This window comes from Perca flavescens, chromosome 18, assembly GCF_004354835.1.
Source record: "Perca flavescens isolate YP-PL-M2 chromosome 18, PFLA_1.0, whole genome shotgun sequence".
Lineage (NCBI taxonomy): Eukaryota > Metazoa > Chordata > Actinopteri > Perciformes > Percidae > Perca > Perca flavescens.
In genome coordinates, this window is record NC_041348.1 from 9,698,016 (window position 1) to 9,716,694 (window position 18,679).

General features: G+C 39.2%; 1 protein-coding gene across 2 annotated transcripts; it reads right to left on the reverse strand.

The window, feature by feature from the left end:
- Nucleotides 1-639: 639 nt before the first annotated feature.
- gopc (golgi-associated PDZ and coiled-coil motif containing) lies at nt 640-17,990 on the reverse strand. Of its 2 annotated transcripts, XM_028605080.1 has the most exons (9): nt 17,442-17,990; nt 15,577-15,741; nt 11,122-11,145; nt 7,569-7,744; nt 3,586-3,751; nt 3,407-3,502; nt 3,138-3,302; nt 2,892-3,057; nt 640-1,502 (listed from the first exon to the last, which is right to left on the reverse strand). In XM_028605080.1, the coding sequence occupies exons 1-9, from the start codon at nt 17,700-17,702 to the stop codon at nt 1,387-1,389; spliced, it is 1,335 nt and encodes a 444-aa protein (XP_028460881.1). In that variant the 5' UTR covers nt 17,703-17,990; the 3' UTR covers nt 640-1,386. The 2 variants fall into 2 exon arrangements, with proteins under 2 accessions (XP_028460881.1, XP_028460882.1); XM_028605081.1 differs by lacking the exon at nt 11,122-11,145 and having other exon boundaries at nt 17,442-17,986.
- Between the last annotated feature and the right edge of the window lie 689 nt (nt 17,991-18,679).

Genomic DNA, 18,679 nt, shown 5'->3' on the forward strand with positions numbered 1-18,679 from the left:
CAATAGAATGTAATGTGACAATAACAAAAACAAAAAATACAGTATACAGCAACACACAGTTAAGAAAGACTCCATTATTGAGAATGACTGCATTCCATTAATTAATTTATATATATATATATATATATATATATATATATATATATATATATATATATATATATATATATATATATATATATATATATATAAAATACATAATACAAGTGTTATTGTGCCCACCCCTGTATATTCAACATAGGTTAAAAAATCTATGGCGAAGCATCTATCCTACAGTAACCTCCTTTTAATTAGGATATAATACCAGTGCAGGGTTTTCAGGTCAATTACAATGCCTTCAGGGAATTGGAAGGGTATTTGCAATGTTATTTTAACTAAAAATATCTAGAGGATGAAAAAGAACTTGCTGCCTTCAGCTTGTTTGATTGTATTGCAAAATGCTGGCTTTGAAGGGCTAGCTCTTCGGATTTCTAAGTCGAATAAGAGAGGGGAAAAAAGAATACTCATAAGATACTTTTGCACTGTTCAATATGGACATCTTCAAAGAAATGTTGCCCCCATTCCTCTTTTAATTATTAGTATGTTTCTTCATGTGGTTGTAAAATATTTAGACCCTGGATACATAACTCAAACCATTTACCTAGTTTAGGTTTTTAATGCGTTATTGGTGACAACAGGCTTGTGTGACAAGATTTTACAGCATTTTCCATTTGATATTTATTTCACAGGGTTTTTAAATTTAATCATGTGAAAGAGCATCAATGGCCTTGCTCTTGCTAACTACAATGATCACTTACATCTAACAGATTTAGTCTCTTTTTGTAAAAAAAAGTAATTTCCTTTCTGAGATATTTTCCTGGCTTCCACCAGGGTCCCTGTAGGATAATGTAGTCTTGAATATTTCGTCAAGAACAGATAATAGAATAACTGTACAAACAAAAGCAACACTCCACAATCATTTCTCCAAAAGCTGCCTCTGAAAGACATTTTCAAAATGAATAACTTCTTCTTTCATGATGTCAGCGGTCCTCCATGACATCTACTTCCTTCTGCTGTTTTCTTACATACAGCTATCCTGTCAATTTTCATTATCTTAATATAATATCAAGAAAAAGCCACACATTGTTCAGTATTGCTCCCTCCTCTACAAATTTTACACCTGTGCTTCTTCAAATGTGAACTTTTACCCCAAATCATTGCCACATGCCCAGGCCAGACCCCCAAATCCCACCACACCACCAAGAGGAAAAAGGGAAAACAGACCATCTCTGTTCATTTTCCCTTGTCCCCAGGCTTGTCATCGAATTCTTTAATTCAGTTCTTTGAGAGGGATTTTTTCCACAAATCCTCGTTATATCTCCAAATACCAATGGCTAGACTGAGCCTTTAGGAAGAGCAGTCAGTCTCAGGTGGCTTTGAAGGTGTTTCATCTGAGGTTGTCTCAATGGAGATGCCAGTGTCTCCATTCTCTGGTCCATTGCTCAGTGACATCTTTTCCAGAGCTACAGGGTGGACACAGATTCAGATGTATAAGAAGTAAATAAGTAAAATATGTTGTTCTACATCAACCAGAAAACATTCCCCATAACACTGTAGAGTAATGTGGTGTCTAGGCTTGTTTAATTCAGCAGCTCAAAGTGGCGAGGAGGCATGGTTCCCTTTTCGGACCACAATGTTCTGGGGACTCCATGAGAGGAACTGCCCACTGGGGAGCTCCCCTGAGAACTACCTCCTGTCTGGGGCTTTTTTTCGGTTTGCATTCGCAATAGGAACAAAGAAGTGACATAAGCCGGCCGGTCCATCCGATTCGCCGCCTCTAAAAACACTTATAAAGTGACCGTTGTCGATCTAAAATGAAGACAGGTGGCAGCAAAGATGTCTCTTAGCAGCGGGGAGTAAGGTGTCCGGCTCTTTTTCTGAACGTATGGTGGAATTTGCAGGCTGTACTAGCCAACTAGCGGACGGCTGGCTAGTTTGCTAACGCTAGCTTGATAATTACGTCATGCTTTAATGTTCCACTGGTGTCACTTACTGGTGATAGCAATGTGCTCTTAAGAGTGTGTGGATGAAGCATTAAGTTGTTCAATTTTAATCTTTTAGTTAGCTAGCGGCTAAAAAATTGTGGTTGCAATCTCTCTTTTTTTCCTTGTACTGGGGAGTACCTACTCTAAAGTAGGAGCTAAAAAAGTCCCTCAAAACAACATTCTAAAAACTACTATCATTCATAGTTCTTGCGGTGCAGACAAAATAAAAAAGGGCTGTAATATTGCTGTACAAGATTCCTCTTTTTCATTCCTTCTACCTGGTTGTCATTATTCATATAACAAGATCTTGATAATTTATTAATTGCTCATAATAATGCATTACTGTGTGAGCCCTTTGCAACACTCGAGAGCATAGAAAACATACCTGCTTTCAATCACTGAATTCTTTGTAGCACTAATCATCTTATTTTAGAATTTAATCATTTGTTTTTTATGTAAAAAAAAAAAAAGATCTTTAAAGTAGTAACTATAGCTGTGGTGTAAATATTCAAATATGTCCCTTTGAAATGTAAAGTAGAAGTATAACGTATCATAAGAGAATGGATAACTACTAGTCTAACATTATCTATATTCTCTGCCTATTCCGTAGATGCCTGAATGCATTCATTCACTGTAATTGGTTTTTGTCTTTTTGTTGGAGGTAGTAGTACTAAAGTCTAGTGAAATTCACACTGATATGGCCCACAGAGATTCTGCGATAAATACACTGATTTAAAAACTATCGACCTAAGAATTCCATACTAATAAATAAAACAAATATTCTATACATTGAAAATGAAAACAATGTATTTCATACAATTGAAACGTTTCGAAAGTGAGCATTCAAAACCAGTTTTGAAAACTTACCCTGCAGTGATGCCGAGCTGTTGCTGGGTGCCGCTGTGCTGCTGTCCTCCAGTTCATCTAGGTAGAGTCGATAGCGATGGCCACTGTCGTCTTCATACTCCACATTCTCATCATCGCTGTCCACCTCTGGAGCCACATACACCACCTCAAACTCTATCTGTCCTCGCTGACACAGAAACCACGAGTGAGCACTTTGAGGGAATGGGTGTGGTGTAGTGTGCGCATGTGTGTGAATGCCTGTGTTACCTGCTGGGACAGAATGGTGACAGCCTCCTTGTGTTTGGCATCCCGCAAATTGATGCTGTTGACAGCAAGGATGGCATCCCCGACATGCAGACCTCCACATCTGTCTGCAGGCTGACTTGGATGGATCTCTGAAATTAGAATGGGAACACCGTGCTCCTTCCCACCCTGGTGAGAAAACATACACAAGTTAATTATTTGGGCAGGTACTCTTTTAGGTTATTTTTTGGTGATGTCAGGAATGTTTTATGTTTGAAGGGGCGACTTCTTACTGTAATGGAGATTCCAAGACCTTCATGATCATCTTTGACTAGCACCACTTTTCTGATAGGGCCAACTCCCTGGGTTTTCTTCAAGATGTCTGGGTCCTGTAATTACATTAACACATTCAACTTTGGAAGCACAAATAAAAGTATCAACACTTTTGACTGCTTTGTAGTTTTACACTCACATGTCCAACAGGAGAGGGCAGAGGTTTCTTAGGATCATTACGACCCCTACATGCTCGGATGACAGTCTTATGGCGGTGAAGGTGAATCTCTGCCTCCAGTTGGTTCCACAGCTTGTCATGTGCAGGTCCTTTCATGTCACGGCCCAGTAACTGGATCTGCTGCACCCTGGAAGACAAATCAAAAGTTTATGTCAACAACAACTTAGTCCCCTCCACCTACCATGGTGTTTGAAATGTATTACCACACTTTATTTTTATTTTTTTAACTAAATCGCATTTCTGAGGGGCTAAATGTTTGTGAAAACGTGTGAAAATGCACATGCATCAGAACCAGCAACATTTTTTTTATTTTAGATGTTCCATGCTTGGGTTAACAAAATAGCTTCATTGCGCCCCCTACGAAATTTCAAAGAAGTATCCCCTGCAGTGGTACAGAAAATCTCTGGAACAAGCCATAAAAAGTAACTTTTCTGATGACCCACGGATCCAGCTCTTGACACTATGAGACGTTTTTTCAGTGCGTTATGCATCCACTGTGTGGTGTATTGAGAGGGGACCCCTATTAAATGTTACAAAGCCGAAACAGCATGTTGGGTACAGCTCGCTCATCCATCACTACAATACATTAAAGAACAGACGAAGAAAGAGAGACCGGAGAGGTTACGGCACGGTGGCTCAGTGGTTAGCACTGCTGCCTCACAGCAAGTAGACACTGCAAAGTTCGATCTCCGGTTCGGACAAGGCCTGTGTGGTTGCATGTTCTACCAGAGTGCACCGGTTTCCTCCCACTATAAAAGACATGCATGCTAGGTAACTACGACTACAGGTGAAAATTAGCTGGCTGGCTAACACTGGCACATTTACAGAAATGCTGATTAATGTGCATTGTCCTCATAATAAAATAAATCTTAACATCTTAAATCTGAAACATTTCAAGCATCAGTGATGTAACTTTCGGAACAGACGCTTTTGTTCTCAGAAAATAGCCTGGTCCCAAATAGCTAACTCTTAGAAAATGACGTGTAAACTCTAGCACTTCAGTGGGGACCCACCTATGTTATGGCATGTGTATTGCTCAGGGAATTGTCGAGTGTGAAGTTGTTTGGATGAGTGGTTCTCGAGATAGCTGCAAGCAGCAATACCAGAGGCCCAATGGGCCCATTTCAATCAGGCACTGCACTAAACTTCAGGTAATTGGTAGCCTAATTACACTACAGTCCAAAGCACATGTAGCAACTCCTATAAAAGCTTACACATTTTAACCAGGTATCAAGGTTTGTTTGTGTGTTGGAGGGATACATAGAGAGAGATAATTTTATATTTTATATTATTTGCCAAATAGGCATTTCAACCTGCAAACAAATCACATCTTTTAAATTGGTCGTACCAGTGTGCATACTGATAGGTTGTGAAGAGAGTATAGTGTACAAGAAATTGTTAAGAATTGGAAGCCCACTATTACTGATCTTGAGTAGCATGTTTGATTTTTTTAAAGAAGTTGGGACGTCATGTAAAACGTAAATAAAAACAATACAATGATTTGCAAATCCTTTTCAACCTATATTCAATTGAATACACTACAAAGACAATATATTAAATGTTAAAACTCATAAACTTAGTTTTTTTTGCTAATATTCCCTCCTTTTTAATTTGATGCAACGTCGTTCCAAAAAAAGCGAGACTGGTATGGCTGCAGCCTGGTGACCTCCCGTCTCATGCCCTCCCGTCTCATGCCCTCTCGAGCTTCAACTTTTCAAATTAAAAGCTTGCGTCTGGTACACTATGTTGTCGTACTTTGGTGTTTCTTAACTAAACACTACGGCAATCATGCTAATCTGCGCAATTACGGACCTCGAAATTAAACCCTCTCATGTAATATGGCTTAAACAAACTAAACACTGATGCAGTTTTAAATGTTTTATGATTTCAGAAAGGAAGAGGTTAACCAATATTTCATATTAATCCTAATTAATCCTTAGAATTTATTAAAAAAAAAGTAAAGTCATCGCAAGTTTCATCAAATAAACAACAAACATTAACATCAGGGAGACAACATTAACATCCACAAATCTGCCAACTATAGGCTATGTATGGCTATCATTAATTTAAAAGTTTAAACAGCGTTCAATTAATTGCATCATGCTCACTAACTTAACTTCATTTAGAAAATAATTCGCGATTTTGTATTCTGAATAGTCGAAGCTCGGGACTGCACCAACCGGGAGGGCATGAGACGGGAGGTCATGATTGGTAAAAAAGGAGCATCCCCAAAAGGCTCAATCGTTCACAAGCAAGGATGGGACGAGTTTCACCGTGAGCAAATAGTCCAACAGTTTAAGAAAATCATTTCTCAACGTAAGGAATTTAGAGATTTCATCATCTATAGTCCATAACATTATCAAAAGAATCAGAGAATCTGGAGAAATCTCTGCCCGTGACCTTCGATCCTTAAGGCAGCACTGCATTAAAAACCGACATCATTATGTAAAGGATTTTACCACGTGGGCTCAGGAACCCTTTGGAAGAGGGTTGTGCCGATGGACGATACCATTGTGGAGAGCCACCACTGTGATGCCACGCCCCCCACCCTGTCAGACACACACTAATCCTAGTCGCAGGCGCTAGACGGGAAATTGACAACTGCGTGAGTCTTAAACTAGCAAAGACACTTGCGTCGGTCTTTGCACTGTGCAGGGTGCAAGATAGGGCCCCTTAAGTGGAAGCTACTTTTTTTTTTCCCCTTACGTGCAACCTATTTGTGAAAAAGACCATTGCTTTGAGCAGACTGGATTGGCTGTAGTGATAGTCTCTCCCTGTTAGTAGTAGCTCACTCTACCTGGACTAGTAACGTATCAGCATGCGGTAAGGTCATGCTCTGCGCCTTGGCTTGGATACAGTGGTCTTGAGCGAGAGAGAAAAGGCGTTAACGTTGAACACTAATCACACTTTCCTTTCTCCCCTCATTGGACTAAGTTTGTGGACACTACTGTGTGCGTGCATAAATAAGTAAGTCTGATGTCCTGTGGGTACGGGATTCGTCACTACATCTAAGTGCAAGTTAAAACTCTGCCATGCAAAGCGAAAGCCATATATCAACAACACCCTGAAACTCAGCCGGCTTCTCTGGGCCCAAGCTCATCTGAGATGGACTTACGCAAAGTGGAAAAGTGTGCTGTGGTCTGACGAGTACACATTTCAAATTGTTTTTGTAAATCATGGATGTCATGTCCTCAGGGCCAAAGAGGAAAAGGACCATCCACATTGTCATCAGCACAAAAGCCAACATCTGTGATGGTATGGGGGTGTGTTAGTGCTCATGGCATGGGTAACTTGCACATCTGTGAAGGCACAATTAATGCTAAAAAGGTACATAAAGGATTTGGAGTAGCATATGCTGCCATCCAAGCAATGTCTTTTTCAGGGACGTCTCTGCTTTTTTCAGCAAGACAATGCCAAGCCACATTCTGCACGTGTTACAACAGCGTGGCTTCTTAATAAAAGAGTGCAGGCCTGCCTGCGGTCCAGACCTGTCTCCCATTGAAAATGTGTGGCCTGTATGAACCGCAAAATATGACAACGGAGACCCCGGAATGTTGAGCAACTGAAGTCGTACATTAAGCATGAATGAAAAATAATTCCACCTACAAAGCTTCAACAATTAGTGTCTTCAGTTCACAAACAGTGGTAAACATGCCCATCTAATTCAAAATGAATATTTGCAACAACAAAAAAAAGAACTTTAAACATTAAATATCTTGTCTTTCTAGTGTATTCAATTGAATATAGGTTGATTTGCAAATAACTGTATTCGGTTTTTATTTATGTTTTACACAACGTCCCAATGTCATTGGAATTGGGGTTTGTACATGATCCTCCTTATTATATAACTTGTAAATAATATAATCAGCTGTAACATTCTAACGTAGTATCTTCTTAGCAAACCCTCAACTTGTACATATGGTTTGTGAGCTCCAACTTCTTACCTGCCAGCCAGTTCCTTGTCCAAGTATTTGGCAGCCAGTCTGGCTCCATACACTTCGGCCTGCAGTACTGCCATGTGTCTGCGAAGAGCCTCATTTTCTTTCTTAAATAGTTTCCCTTCTGTTTCCAGCCTTGCCTCTGCTAATTTCTCCTTCTTGCTGACCTCAAGCTCCTGTTCCTAGAACACACACACACACACACACACACACACACACACACACACACACACACACACACACACACACACACACACACACACACACACACACACACACACACACACACACACACACACACACACACACACACACACACACACACACACACACACACACACACACACACACACACACACACACACACACACACACACACAAAGAGAGTGGATGAGGGAAAATCCTGTTAATCTATGGCAGCCTAATACAGTACTATTTTTTCAGAAGTGGTTGTAACACTAGTTCTAGTAGAATAAGTGATGATCAAATAAGAATTAGGATTGAATTTTCCTGTGATTTCAAGATTTATTGATTGATTGATTGAGATAGATAAATAGATATCAGTCAAAGTCAGTATTTGGCTTTGACAGATAGATTTGGTCTCAGTTTTCAATATTAAGTCAGATTAGTCATGGGCTGGTATATGATTCTGACGGTATGATAACCTTCAGCCAAAAAAAAAAAAAAAAAAAAAAAAGTCAAATGTAAGTGGTTTTGAAACTGACTTTTTCAAACACCTTGAACCCAGTAACCGGCTCATACCTAGTTCAGATTCCTTTTATCTGCCTTTACAATTTCAATTAAAGTTAAAAAGGTAATATATTAAAAATATGTGCCTTGTTTAGTTTGGTTGCATTGAAACCTGGAGTGTTTACCCGCTTGGACTGCATAGAAAAAATAGAAAAATAGTTTCTGTCACAGACAAAAGTGCGGTCAAGCTCGCACCTCCATGGTCAAACCAGCTGCTGTAAAGTTGGAGATGGACACAGGTAAAGTAGAGAGAAGTCTTAGCCAGAAGAGCAGATATAGTAACATCACTCCTGAAGGAATGTCTGGAAAATGATTTGAATGAAATGAGCTAGTTTGGAGAGGAGTTAGGCGGCTACGTTGACCATAGTCAGAAAAATGCACTAGCCAGAACACAGGACTTTCTTCCTGTATTTACTTTCTAGCTCCAGCCCTTGTGTAGTTTGTAGTCATGCATTTTGGTTGGCTTGGAGTTTTCTCCGTTTGAGGAAAAAAAAAATTAACCAAGTTTACAACCTCATCAACTAATTTGGACCAGAGCCAACACGCAATAGGTGTGAAAACACACTTAAAGCAGAATTGACATCTTTTTTTACCCAAGGGTGAGTGTGACTAGCAATAAACACTACAATTACATATTGTTCTTATGTTTTGGCATGCCATACACATCCAGCAGAAACAGAGCAACATTTACAGTCATGTAGCAAATAAGTCATAAGTGAGTTCAATATTCAGTCTTTTAAGCTCAGTTTTAACTCCTGTGAAAAAAGTTTGAATCTTTAGGTGCTAAATGCTTCACCAGCTAGTTACAATTTTTTTTGTAATTTGGTGCTGAGCTGGTAGTATACAGTGAGTGCCTTCTGTGTCTGTAAATGTTGCAGATGAGAGCGGTGAGAGTGAACCAAAACAGTAAAGTTGTGGGCTATAAAATCAAAACAATGAGCTAAAAGTAGCTAAAATGCTTTGTAGAGCTGAGGGAAGCTACAGCGTTTGTGATAATAGTCTGATGGTTTGTTACACATAGTCAATTGATCTATTGTTATTATATAACATATTGAGTAGTTATCTGGCCTCAATGTAAATCCAGCCTACTGCATCCCTGAACAGGATAGTTGTCCAAATTGATGGGTGTCTTTAGATATTATTTTCAAAAACTGTTTTGTAACTCTCAAAAAACAGCAAGGTCTGAAGTTACTGAAAGAAACCAGATCATTATTTTTTTGTATTTTATTTTCATTTCAGAAAAACACATTATTTTATTAATAATCTGTGAGACAGGTAACTAAAAACCTCAGCACATAAAACAGAAACTATCTCCTTAATCAAACATGATTAAGGAGACACGTTAGATTTAATAAAAGAAATACATTTCATGTAATATGGGTGTATGGACAGTTAAAGAGTAAATTTGAGTGAATTACAAAGGGCAGTAAGGTGCTGTTTTACATGGGTCTATGTAGTATATGAAGCATGATAATGTAAATAGAGTAAGTAGTCTGAATTATTATGTTTGTTTACTCTAAATAAGTACTTAGTACTAGGATCAGAGTATCCTCATAATGCAAGTACTATTGAATTTAACTTAAGGGATATTTAATAAGCCAAACTACTATAGGTGCCACAATTCGATTTGACTTTCAATTCAAACATTTTCTTTCAGAATTGACGGCAATGCCACAATTATTGCTAATAGATGACAACGGGTACTTTACAACAATTTTTTTTTTTTTTTTTAATTAACAAAGTGCAATTGAAAGCACCATTAGTTTACAGAGATGTACATGAACGCACCATGGAGCCCATTAAGGACAAAAGCTTAGCCTGCCCCACAGGGGACTATAGTGCACTACCCCACCGCCACAAAAAACATTTTTCTAAAGGCTATAATAACTATAATTTTATACCTGCAAACTCAGAAGGGCTGAAAAAGGTGACATCTCTTCTCTCTATTATATACACATATATATTTAAAAAAGGAGCACCTTGTTCAATTGTATTTGTGTATTCTGTAGGTTCAAAAATATAAAAAAAGTTTTGCTTAGCCCACAGGGTCAAAATTAAATTATTTATTAAAAATGTAATAACTTAGTTCACCAGAAAATTCCTGTTAAACTACAAAAGTAACCCCTGGATGGGAAAAAGGTATTTTACAATAACTTTGAATGCACTACGAGGCTGGCGAGGCGAGACTGAGTCGGTGTTTTTTTTTTTTTTTTTTTTTTTTTGCGTCCCGTGCTGCGATGTTTCAGTTCCCTCCAACATCCGTTTTTGGAGCATCAGAGAGAAGCGCAGTCATGTAAGTGGCACCTAAATAAGTCACCAAAATCCGCTTTGCTATTCGGTCCGGTCGTTAAGGCACCGGTGCCATATTAGCATCGGGTCTGTGCAGATGCGATGATTCGCGTAGAAGCCGGAATGAAAACAAGCCAAACTGAAATAGGAGTAACGGTACATAATTGTTCTTTATATTATGGTACTTCAAGAGCATTATTCTGACATTTTTCGCTCTCCCCTTACAGAACCTTCCATTTTGTACAAAAAAGATTTGTGAGTATTTTTCTTTTACTTATTGAATGGTGATTGTAATTGTGTATAACTGATCCTACCTTTGTTTTCCATGGACCCTGAACGCCTGGCTGTGTTAGTAAGTAAGAAAACAGGTATAATTCATGTCCCAGTCCTTTCTAGTCCTGTCTTTAAGTATCAGTGAATCACTAGTTGCAACAAGTGTAGCTTCACAATCTATATTCAATCCAAACAACTCATTTTAAAAACGTGATATCCTGCAAAATACACCCATACACAGACTTACCATCTCTTCCAAAGTTGATGCAGGCTTTAGGAAAAAGGAAGCAGAGTAAGAACAGAAATAAGTCATAGATTAGAGAAATTCTAAATTTTAGGCAACAGAGATTGTGAGTTAACCATTTAATACAAGTGGCAGATATATTGTAAAGAATCATGCACAACAGTTGAAAAAAAGTAATTGAAAGGAGTTGAAGAAACAGGAAAGGAGTAGAGAGCCCCAAAGCAACAGCAGTCTAAACCTTTAAGTCGCCTACACATGATAAGCGGCAAAACCGCTTTGCGCGATGGCGCCCAACTAGGCGCTGCGCTACCCCTGGCGTCGTGCAACACTCTGATTTGCCGCTTTGCACTGCGCTCAAAGTTAAAATTATTTCAACTTTGACTGCTGACCTTTCGAAAGCGCAACCTATGAGATAACAGCATGTCGTTACCCAGCACCGGGAAATTGCCGCCGGGGCGGATCTACCCAGGCTGCCCCCCTAACTTTGGTGTTAAAAAAAAAACAGTACTTAAAAAAACGAACTGCCACTATGTCTACAAGCTTCTTAAAACATTGAAACAATTCATATTAATTAAAAAGGTGCTCTACGCGATGCTGGGTGATTTCACTTCTTGTTGACATTCAAAGTATTGTCAAACAAAACGGAGGCTAGCTCGCCCCTCCCTCCTCCTCATCTCGTCCCCTCCCCCTCCCTTCTGCGCACTAATCCCCCAACCCCAAATCCTTCTCATTGGTTATTGGCTGGAACACTTATGTTTCGTGGCGCAGGTTGGCCAGTTTGTTTTTCTTGCCATTTGTGGAGCCTGGGCTGTCTACAGAGACCGCGTTTTTTTACAGTGTATTAAGGGGACAGGCAGCTAGCAGATAGTGAGGAGATGTTTGCTGTATGGGACAAAAAATGTTGTAGCCTAAAAAATGTGTGACATCGCTTCGTAATAAATAATAATTGTAGATGTAATCTTAGCCCCCTGCCCCTCAAATACTTGTACCACTGAAATTGTTAGGACACTACATATTTTAAACCTGAATTGTTACCACAGAAACCTTTTAAATTTTGGTTTTGAATCCATGTATAATTTCTCAAGACAATTTCATGGAAACCCTGTCACATGAATATATGTCAACGGAAAATTGTGAAGACTATTGAATGTGTGACCCTGTTATGAAAAATAAAATATAAAAAAATTCAGGTTGATGATAAGCTTTGGACATATTTACCCGATAACAACTGCCAGTCTGCCTTTTCGGCTTGGATGCCGGACACGCCCATTTCCTACTGTGAGTGTTTAAGTTGCCAGTGTTGTTTGCAAGTGTTTTGCCCCAGCAAATAGTGTTTCCCTCCTGTTAAAAAATGCATAGCGCCCCCTTAATAGTTATGGTTAGAGATAAGGTTTGGTTCACGTTTAGGTAGGGGGAAACACATATCCACAAGGGAACAGTCTTCGATGGCGAAAGTGGAGCCGAGGGCAACGAAAGTGATGGTGGACATGAACTTGCATTATTTGCTCAAGCTGAAGGCATTGTTGATGAAAAAGGGTCAAAACTAAACGCAACTAGAACAGCATTACATAATTTGATAACAAGGAAGGTAGAAATGAATATTCTTTTCACTAAATAATATTTTTTTTTGAATTCACAAACAAACAAAATCGCCTTTTAGCACGGCTAGCAAAGAATGCCCTTGTAAAATCGTATATATCAGCTATAAAACTAAAAAGAGAAAAATCAGACAAATTAATAACCGCCAAATTAATGACAGCTTCAAAAGATTCTACACTAATTTATACAGTTCAGGGATTGATATGAAAAGACTCGGGGCATGCGATTTTTAAATCACGTATGTATTCCACAACACAGCTCTACTCTGCAAATAGCAAATTTTTACCAATAAGCTAAAACAAAAGCTATCGGTTTGTAGTCTAACAAACGAAATTTGGACAAATTCTTGTAAACTTAACTGCTGGCTGAACAAACTAAACTCTCCGCTGGAGCGGTAAATCTATAGAGGTATTATAAGACCAAAACAGATGCATGTGGCTACTTAATATGCACGTGAATGACGCGATCGTTATGTTCGCGTTCTTCATTCTTGAGGATGATGCTGGTTGTATTATTTTGCAACAGCATCTTTCATTGCAAATGAGACATACATGACGAGTGCATAGCCTGCTTATCAGTCATTCATCATTAAAGCTGGGCTTTTCCACGTCAAATTTTCGCTTCAGTCTCTTTGACAGTGACATGTTTACCTGACAACAGCCGTTTCTTTCTGGAAGCATTTTCCACCAATCAGGACGCTGCATACTACAATAATGTTTCCATAATCACAGACTTTAACCACTTTAACACTACTTTCAATTAGAGCCCGATAAAAGATATATCTGCCGAGATACACTACCGGTCAAAAGTTTGGGGTCACTTAGAAATTTCCATTCCACTCCATTCCAGACACAATACCAGCTGAGATCAGTTGCATTGTTTTTTTAATCAGAACAGCAGTTTTCAGATTACATTATGTGCTTACATAATTGCTAAAGGGTTCTCAACTGTTGTAGAAAGAAGTGGCAGAAGAAATGCTTGAAATCCATGTTTTTTGGTCTAAACGTCATACCCAAATTAAAAGTGGTACAGCTCCCATATACTTTGACACTCAGGGGTGTGCCTGATATCATTGGAAAGGTGATTGATGTGGGTGTGTTTGTGTATTTGAGAATTGTTGTATTTTGTAGTTTTTGGGCTTTTTTTTCTTTGCACTTTTCAAATGGAAATAAAAAAAACGCACAGACATATCTGTAGAAAGAAATCATATAAAATCCATTTTTGAGTCTTTTGGTGTCTGGATTGTTTCTGTAGTAAGCTGAGACATGTGGCTAATGCCCTGTATGCGTCTGTCACCTGTCAAATGTGTTTACAGCAGTGTATTCTAATCACTTTACAGATGTATGACTTGGACGGAAATAAAACACTTCCATTCTAGCCTCTGTAACTCTGTGTCAGTAAGGCCTAGAATCGCCCTGACACTTGTAACAAAAACTTGAGAATGTTTCCTTTCCAATGATATCAGGCATACCCCTGAGTGTCAAAGTATATGGGAGCTGTACTACTTTTAATTTGAGTATGACGTTTAGACCAAAAACATGGATTTCAAGCATTTCTTCAGCCACTTCTTTCTACAACAGTTGAGAACCCTTTAGCAATTATGTAAGCACATAATGTAATCTGAAAACTGCTGTTCGGGATATATATATATATATATATATATATATATATATATATATATATATATATATATATATATATATATATATATATATATATATATATAAAAACAGATTTCCCTAACATTAGTTATTTGTAGTTATTCATGAGTCCTCACTAAAACAATATGATAATGCAGTTTAAAAATAAACTTGTTAGTTTTATTGTCACAACAGAACAACATCAAAATATCTTAAAGTTCTGATAAATAAAATGTATAAAAATACAAACTTAAGCTATGAAACTTAAAGGGGTTAAACAGAATGTTGCCAACAGGGACGTCGTAGGGTGCCCTCTGGTGGACAAACTATGCGACGACAACACTCAGAACACGGTTGAAGGGTGCGTCGTCCGGTTTTATTTTATTTTTTAAATATTCATTTATCGGTCATTATAAATGCAGATGCCGATAGTTTGGAAAATGCACAATATCGGCTGATAATATCGGCCCGCCGATATATCGGTTGGGCTATACTTTCAATTAATATTCTCTACCCCTGCACCACTTATACAATAAGATACTCCTCAGTGAACTGCCTCCAAGTCTGAGATCTTTTTCTTCTTAAAAAGCCAGTTATCTTTATGGAGTTTCCATGTTTTTTTAGGAGTTTGCTCACACTAATACATGTTAAAAAAAAAAAAAAAAAAAAGCATTAACTCAGTAAGAAAGTGAACATTTTTGAAAAGTATAGGCGTATTAGGTATAAATTCATTTTATTTTCTTTATTTGAAAGTCCGGCCCCCAGAGTGTCTGCTTAGAAAAATTCTGGCCCTTGGAAAAATGTAGTTGATGACCCCTGCACTAGAGGGTGTGATTTAACGTCATGTTATTGGCACTATTTGTTTAATATTGCTTTAGTTTATGATTAATCTAATTGATTCTTTTGTTGACCACAAAACCAACAACCAACTTGGTCAACCGAAAATAGGATTGACAATTCCCCCAGTTGATTTTCTCTCTCCACCCCTGCCTATGTGTGCACGTCCAAAGAAAAAAACAAAAAAGACACAGCGTAGCTTACCGACTGGTAGACGCAGGGTAATGTTAGTTGCTGGTAGCCTGCTAATGGTGCATTCAATTGCACCAAAAATTGCATCTCCTTTTATCTATACTGTCTCTATCGAATATTGCCCTATTGCAAAACTTTGAATTTATTCAGTTTAAGGGGTTGTGGACAGCACCTCTTGAGTCCTACTTACCAGTCTGTCTTTGATGGATTCAGAGTCCTCAGCCTGACCTTGCTTAGAATGAAGCTGCAACTGGAGAGCATGAAGCTGCAGGAGCTGGTCATGGACCTCACTATCTATTACTTTTCGCTCAGCCTTAGCCTCAGTCAGCTCAGAACGGAGGTCCACCAGCTGAGCCTGGAGTGGAGAGGTAAATAGATGGAGGCAAAGAAGAGTGTGGTAGAAAGGGGGGAGGATATCAGAGTCAGATATGTCAGGTCAGAGTGAACACTGCGCTGGCTTTAGATAAATACAGAACAGTCCCAGCAAGACTCGCGAAAGAATTCAGGTTGATAACGATGATAAGCTTTGGAAATATTTACTTGATGACACTACTGCCAGAGTGGCTTTTTGGCTTCAGGGTTAACCGTCACATACAACTTCTCACCAGCATTCCAATTATTGACATATAATATATTTGTTGATTCTGATATGCTGCTGTATACTACTCAAAAGCTTGTCACTACTGGCAGATATCACGGTCAATCAACGTACCAGTTGTGTGCCAATTCTTAGTGGTATGCCACTTTATGTTATATATTTCCTGAATCCTCAAAGACTGTGATTGGAGGGTTTTAAAATATATTTGTGGTGACTTTTTTCATCCAGATGTTAAGAAGAGTTTTTGAGGAATCTAGGAAAACCTCCAGAACAACAGTAAAGGTTGTTAAACAATCTTCTGCATTTTTCAAATATTGGGTATGTTTTTTTGGAAACTCAATGCTCAAATTGAATGGTTCTACACCAGAGGCTCAAATGGGGACTAGGGGTAGCAGAGACACCCATGGATGTAGAATGAGACCTGGATACTGCGTTTCAAGCAGAACCCCGTTGAGTTGCTCAGTGGCGCATTATACGAAAAAACATTTAACTTTCCCATATAAAAGTTAGTCTTGATTTAGAACTTGACTGGACTTGCCTAGCCTAGAAATCTAGACGTACCCTAGGGCCCCATGGCTAAATCTAGGCACTCTCCCTTGGCTTGCGAGCTGGAAAATCCAAACTCTGGTCAGGCCAATCACATTGTGTATAGAGTTGGTGGGCGGGCTTATGACTTATGGAGTTAAGCTTTTCTTTGAAAAAAGAACAAAGAACAGCACTGAAATCATTCTTACAAAAAAGGAAGATGTGTTCGGAGTTTTGCCGACCAGATACGGCAAAAGTTTAAGCTATCAACTAGCTTTGCTACCTTCTTCGTTGCTCTGCCTGGTTATAGCGCTAGCGTGCAGAGGGAATTTGAAAGACAACCGTTTATCCCGCCCCTGTGAGTTCCCAGACCCAACATCTTGATGTGGGTCTGGCATGTCAGGCTAGGACTTTCCTCTGTCTTGACGTGGGACTTGACTTGGGACTTCACTGCAAAGACTACTTATGACTTGCAAAACAGTGACTTGGTTCCCCCTCTGTTCTTTAATGTCCGTTCAGGCACTGGCACAGTTTCGAAAGTATTGTTTTAGCACCAGTATCAGAAAAAATTTTATGTGGCACACATCAGGGACATTCCAATAGTCAGCAGTGGCATATGCCAGTAAATAATCGTTGTGTTCCTGAGGGCAGTGGTATGTGACAGTGGAACACCAGTGGAATAACATTTTCATGTACTAGGCTATTTGCCGGTGGAAGAGGGGCGACATAGATTAGATTAGATTCAATCGTATGGTCATTTAGCAGAGTACAGGTACAGAGCCAATGAAATGCAGGATAGGCAAATCATGTTACCAAAAGCAAAGAATAACAGTAACCGTTACCATAAATACAATCAGTTTTTGGTCTTACAATGAAGACTGAATGATGATTAACCTCACATACCGTTACAACTAACGTTAAGAGTTACTAACCTCTAGTTTATGGTTCAGTTGGAAAACCGTCTGGGTTTTGTGACAGAGCTGAGCAAAACAGGAGCTTAAGCTGGTCATCTTCTGCCGACCCTCGTACGTAATATCGACTTGATCTGGGTCTATTTCTCCGAGCAGCAGATCCACATCCACGAAGGCCTTGTCAAACTCTTTCTCCAGCACTTCTAGCCAGCGAAACATAGACATACCGGGGCCAAGGCCCGAGCTATGACCCGTTGGGGAGGATCCAGCCGAAGCGGACATGGCTAGAGCAATACAGAGCCCTACGTTAACGTTAGCGTACTAGCTTTTATGGTGAGTAATGTTAGCGTTAGTAGATCCCCCTCCCTGTTTGCCACTGCGAAATAACGTTGTAACCCGACGACTAGATTACGTATTGGGTTAGCGGAAAGAAGTCTGACAAATTGCGTTTTCCGATTCTCTTGTGAAAAGCACTAACATTACCTGACCAGGAAGTCCAATATTAGACTCACGATCTGTGAGGCCAATCAGGAATCTATCTTCTTCTTCTGCGTTTTTATTGTCGGTTGGCAACCAGCTTTAAGAGGCATTACCGCCACCTACCTGTTCCACCTAGATCTTTTGAGAGAACCTACCGGTAAATGCTATATCAGATCTGCTAGATGTGTCGACGTAGTAGGTTTACACGTGAGTGGTGGGGATTGGGTATGGTAAGAATAACAGGGTAAGCCAATCAGAGGTATTATAAGGCAAAATTAGACGGGCCACAACGAGGCACGTCCTGTGACGTCGACACGTCTAGCGGATCCGATCTAGCATCTACCGAATCAGAGAAGGTTTAGAAATTCTGCAACACAGCCAGAAGAAAATGTTCTTAAACAAAATAATTGAAAGGGGTGATAGAATGATGGTGCGTTCTTTTTGTCTTGTAATTGCGACTAGTAGCTCGAGTGTGACGTCACATCCATATCGGAAAACGAATAACCGCGGGTGGTTGCGTTCTTTTTGTCACACACAATACTACGAGTCTACGAGATTTTTGTAACATTTTTAGTAACATTTAGGATTCTATTCACCCAGTTATTTGTCATGTAACTGTTCACATGCTGGATCTAGTTAATGGCGTAAGGTTACACTCATGATGATGAGGCCCCACAAGGGGGCGTGTGATACTTTGCTTAAGGCAGTCAGGAAAAGGTGCTAGTCTTGTAATGCCATATACTACGGCCTATACTGTACATACGTCATGAGATGAAATA

What these genes read in the sequence shown, in the direction of transcription:
- gopc (XM_028605080.1), bottom strand. Translation starts at nt 17,702, where the DNA reads ATGTCCGCTTCGGCTGGATCCTCCCCAACGGGTCATAGCTCGGGCCTT. An exon ending in CATCAACTTTGGAAGAGATG is followed by an intron (nt 7,745 to 11,121) that starts GTAAGTCTGTGT and finishes TGTGTGTTCTAG; the next exon opens with GAACAGGAGCTTGAGGTCAG. An exon ending in GACAAGGAACTGGCTGGCAG is followed by an intron (nt 3,752 to 7,568) that starts GTAAGAAGTTGG and finishes TTTGTCTTCCAG; the next exon opens with GGTGCAGCAGATCCAGTTAC.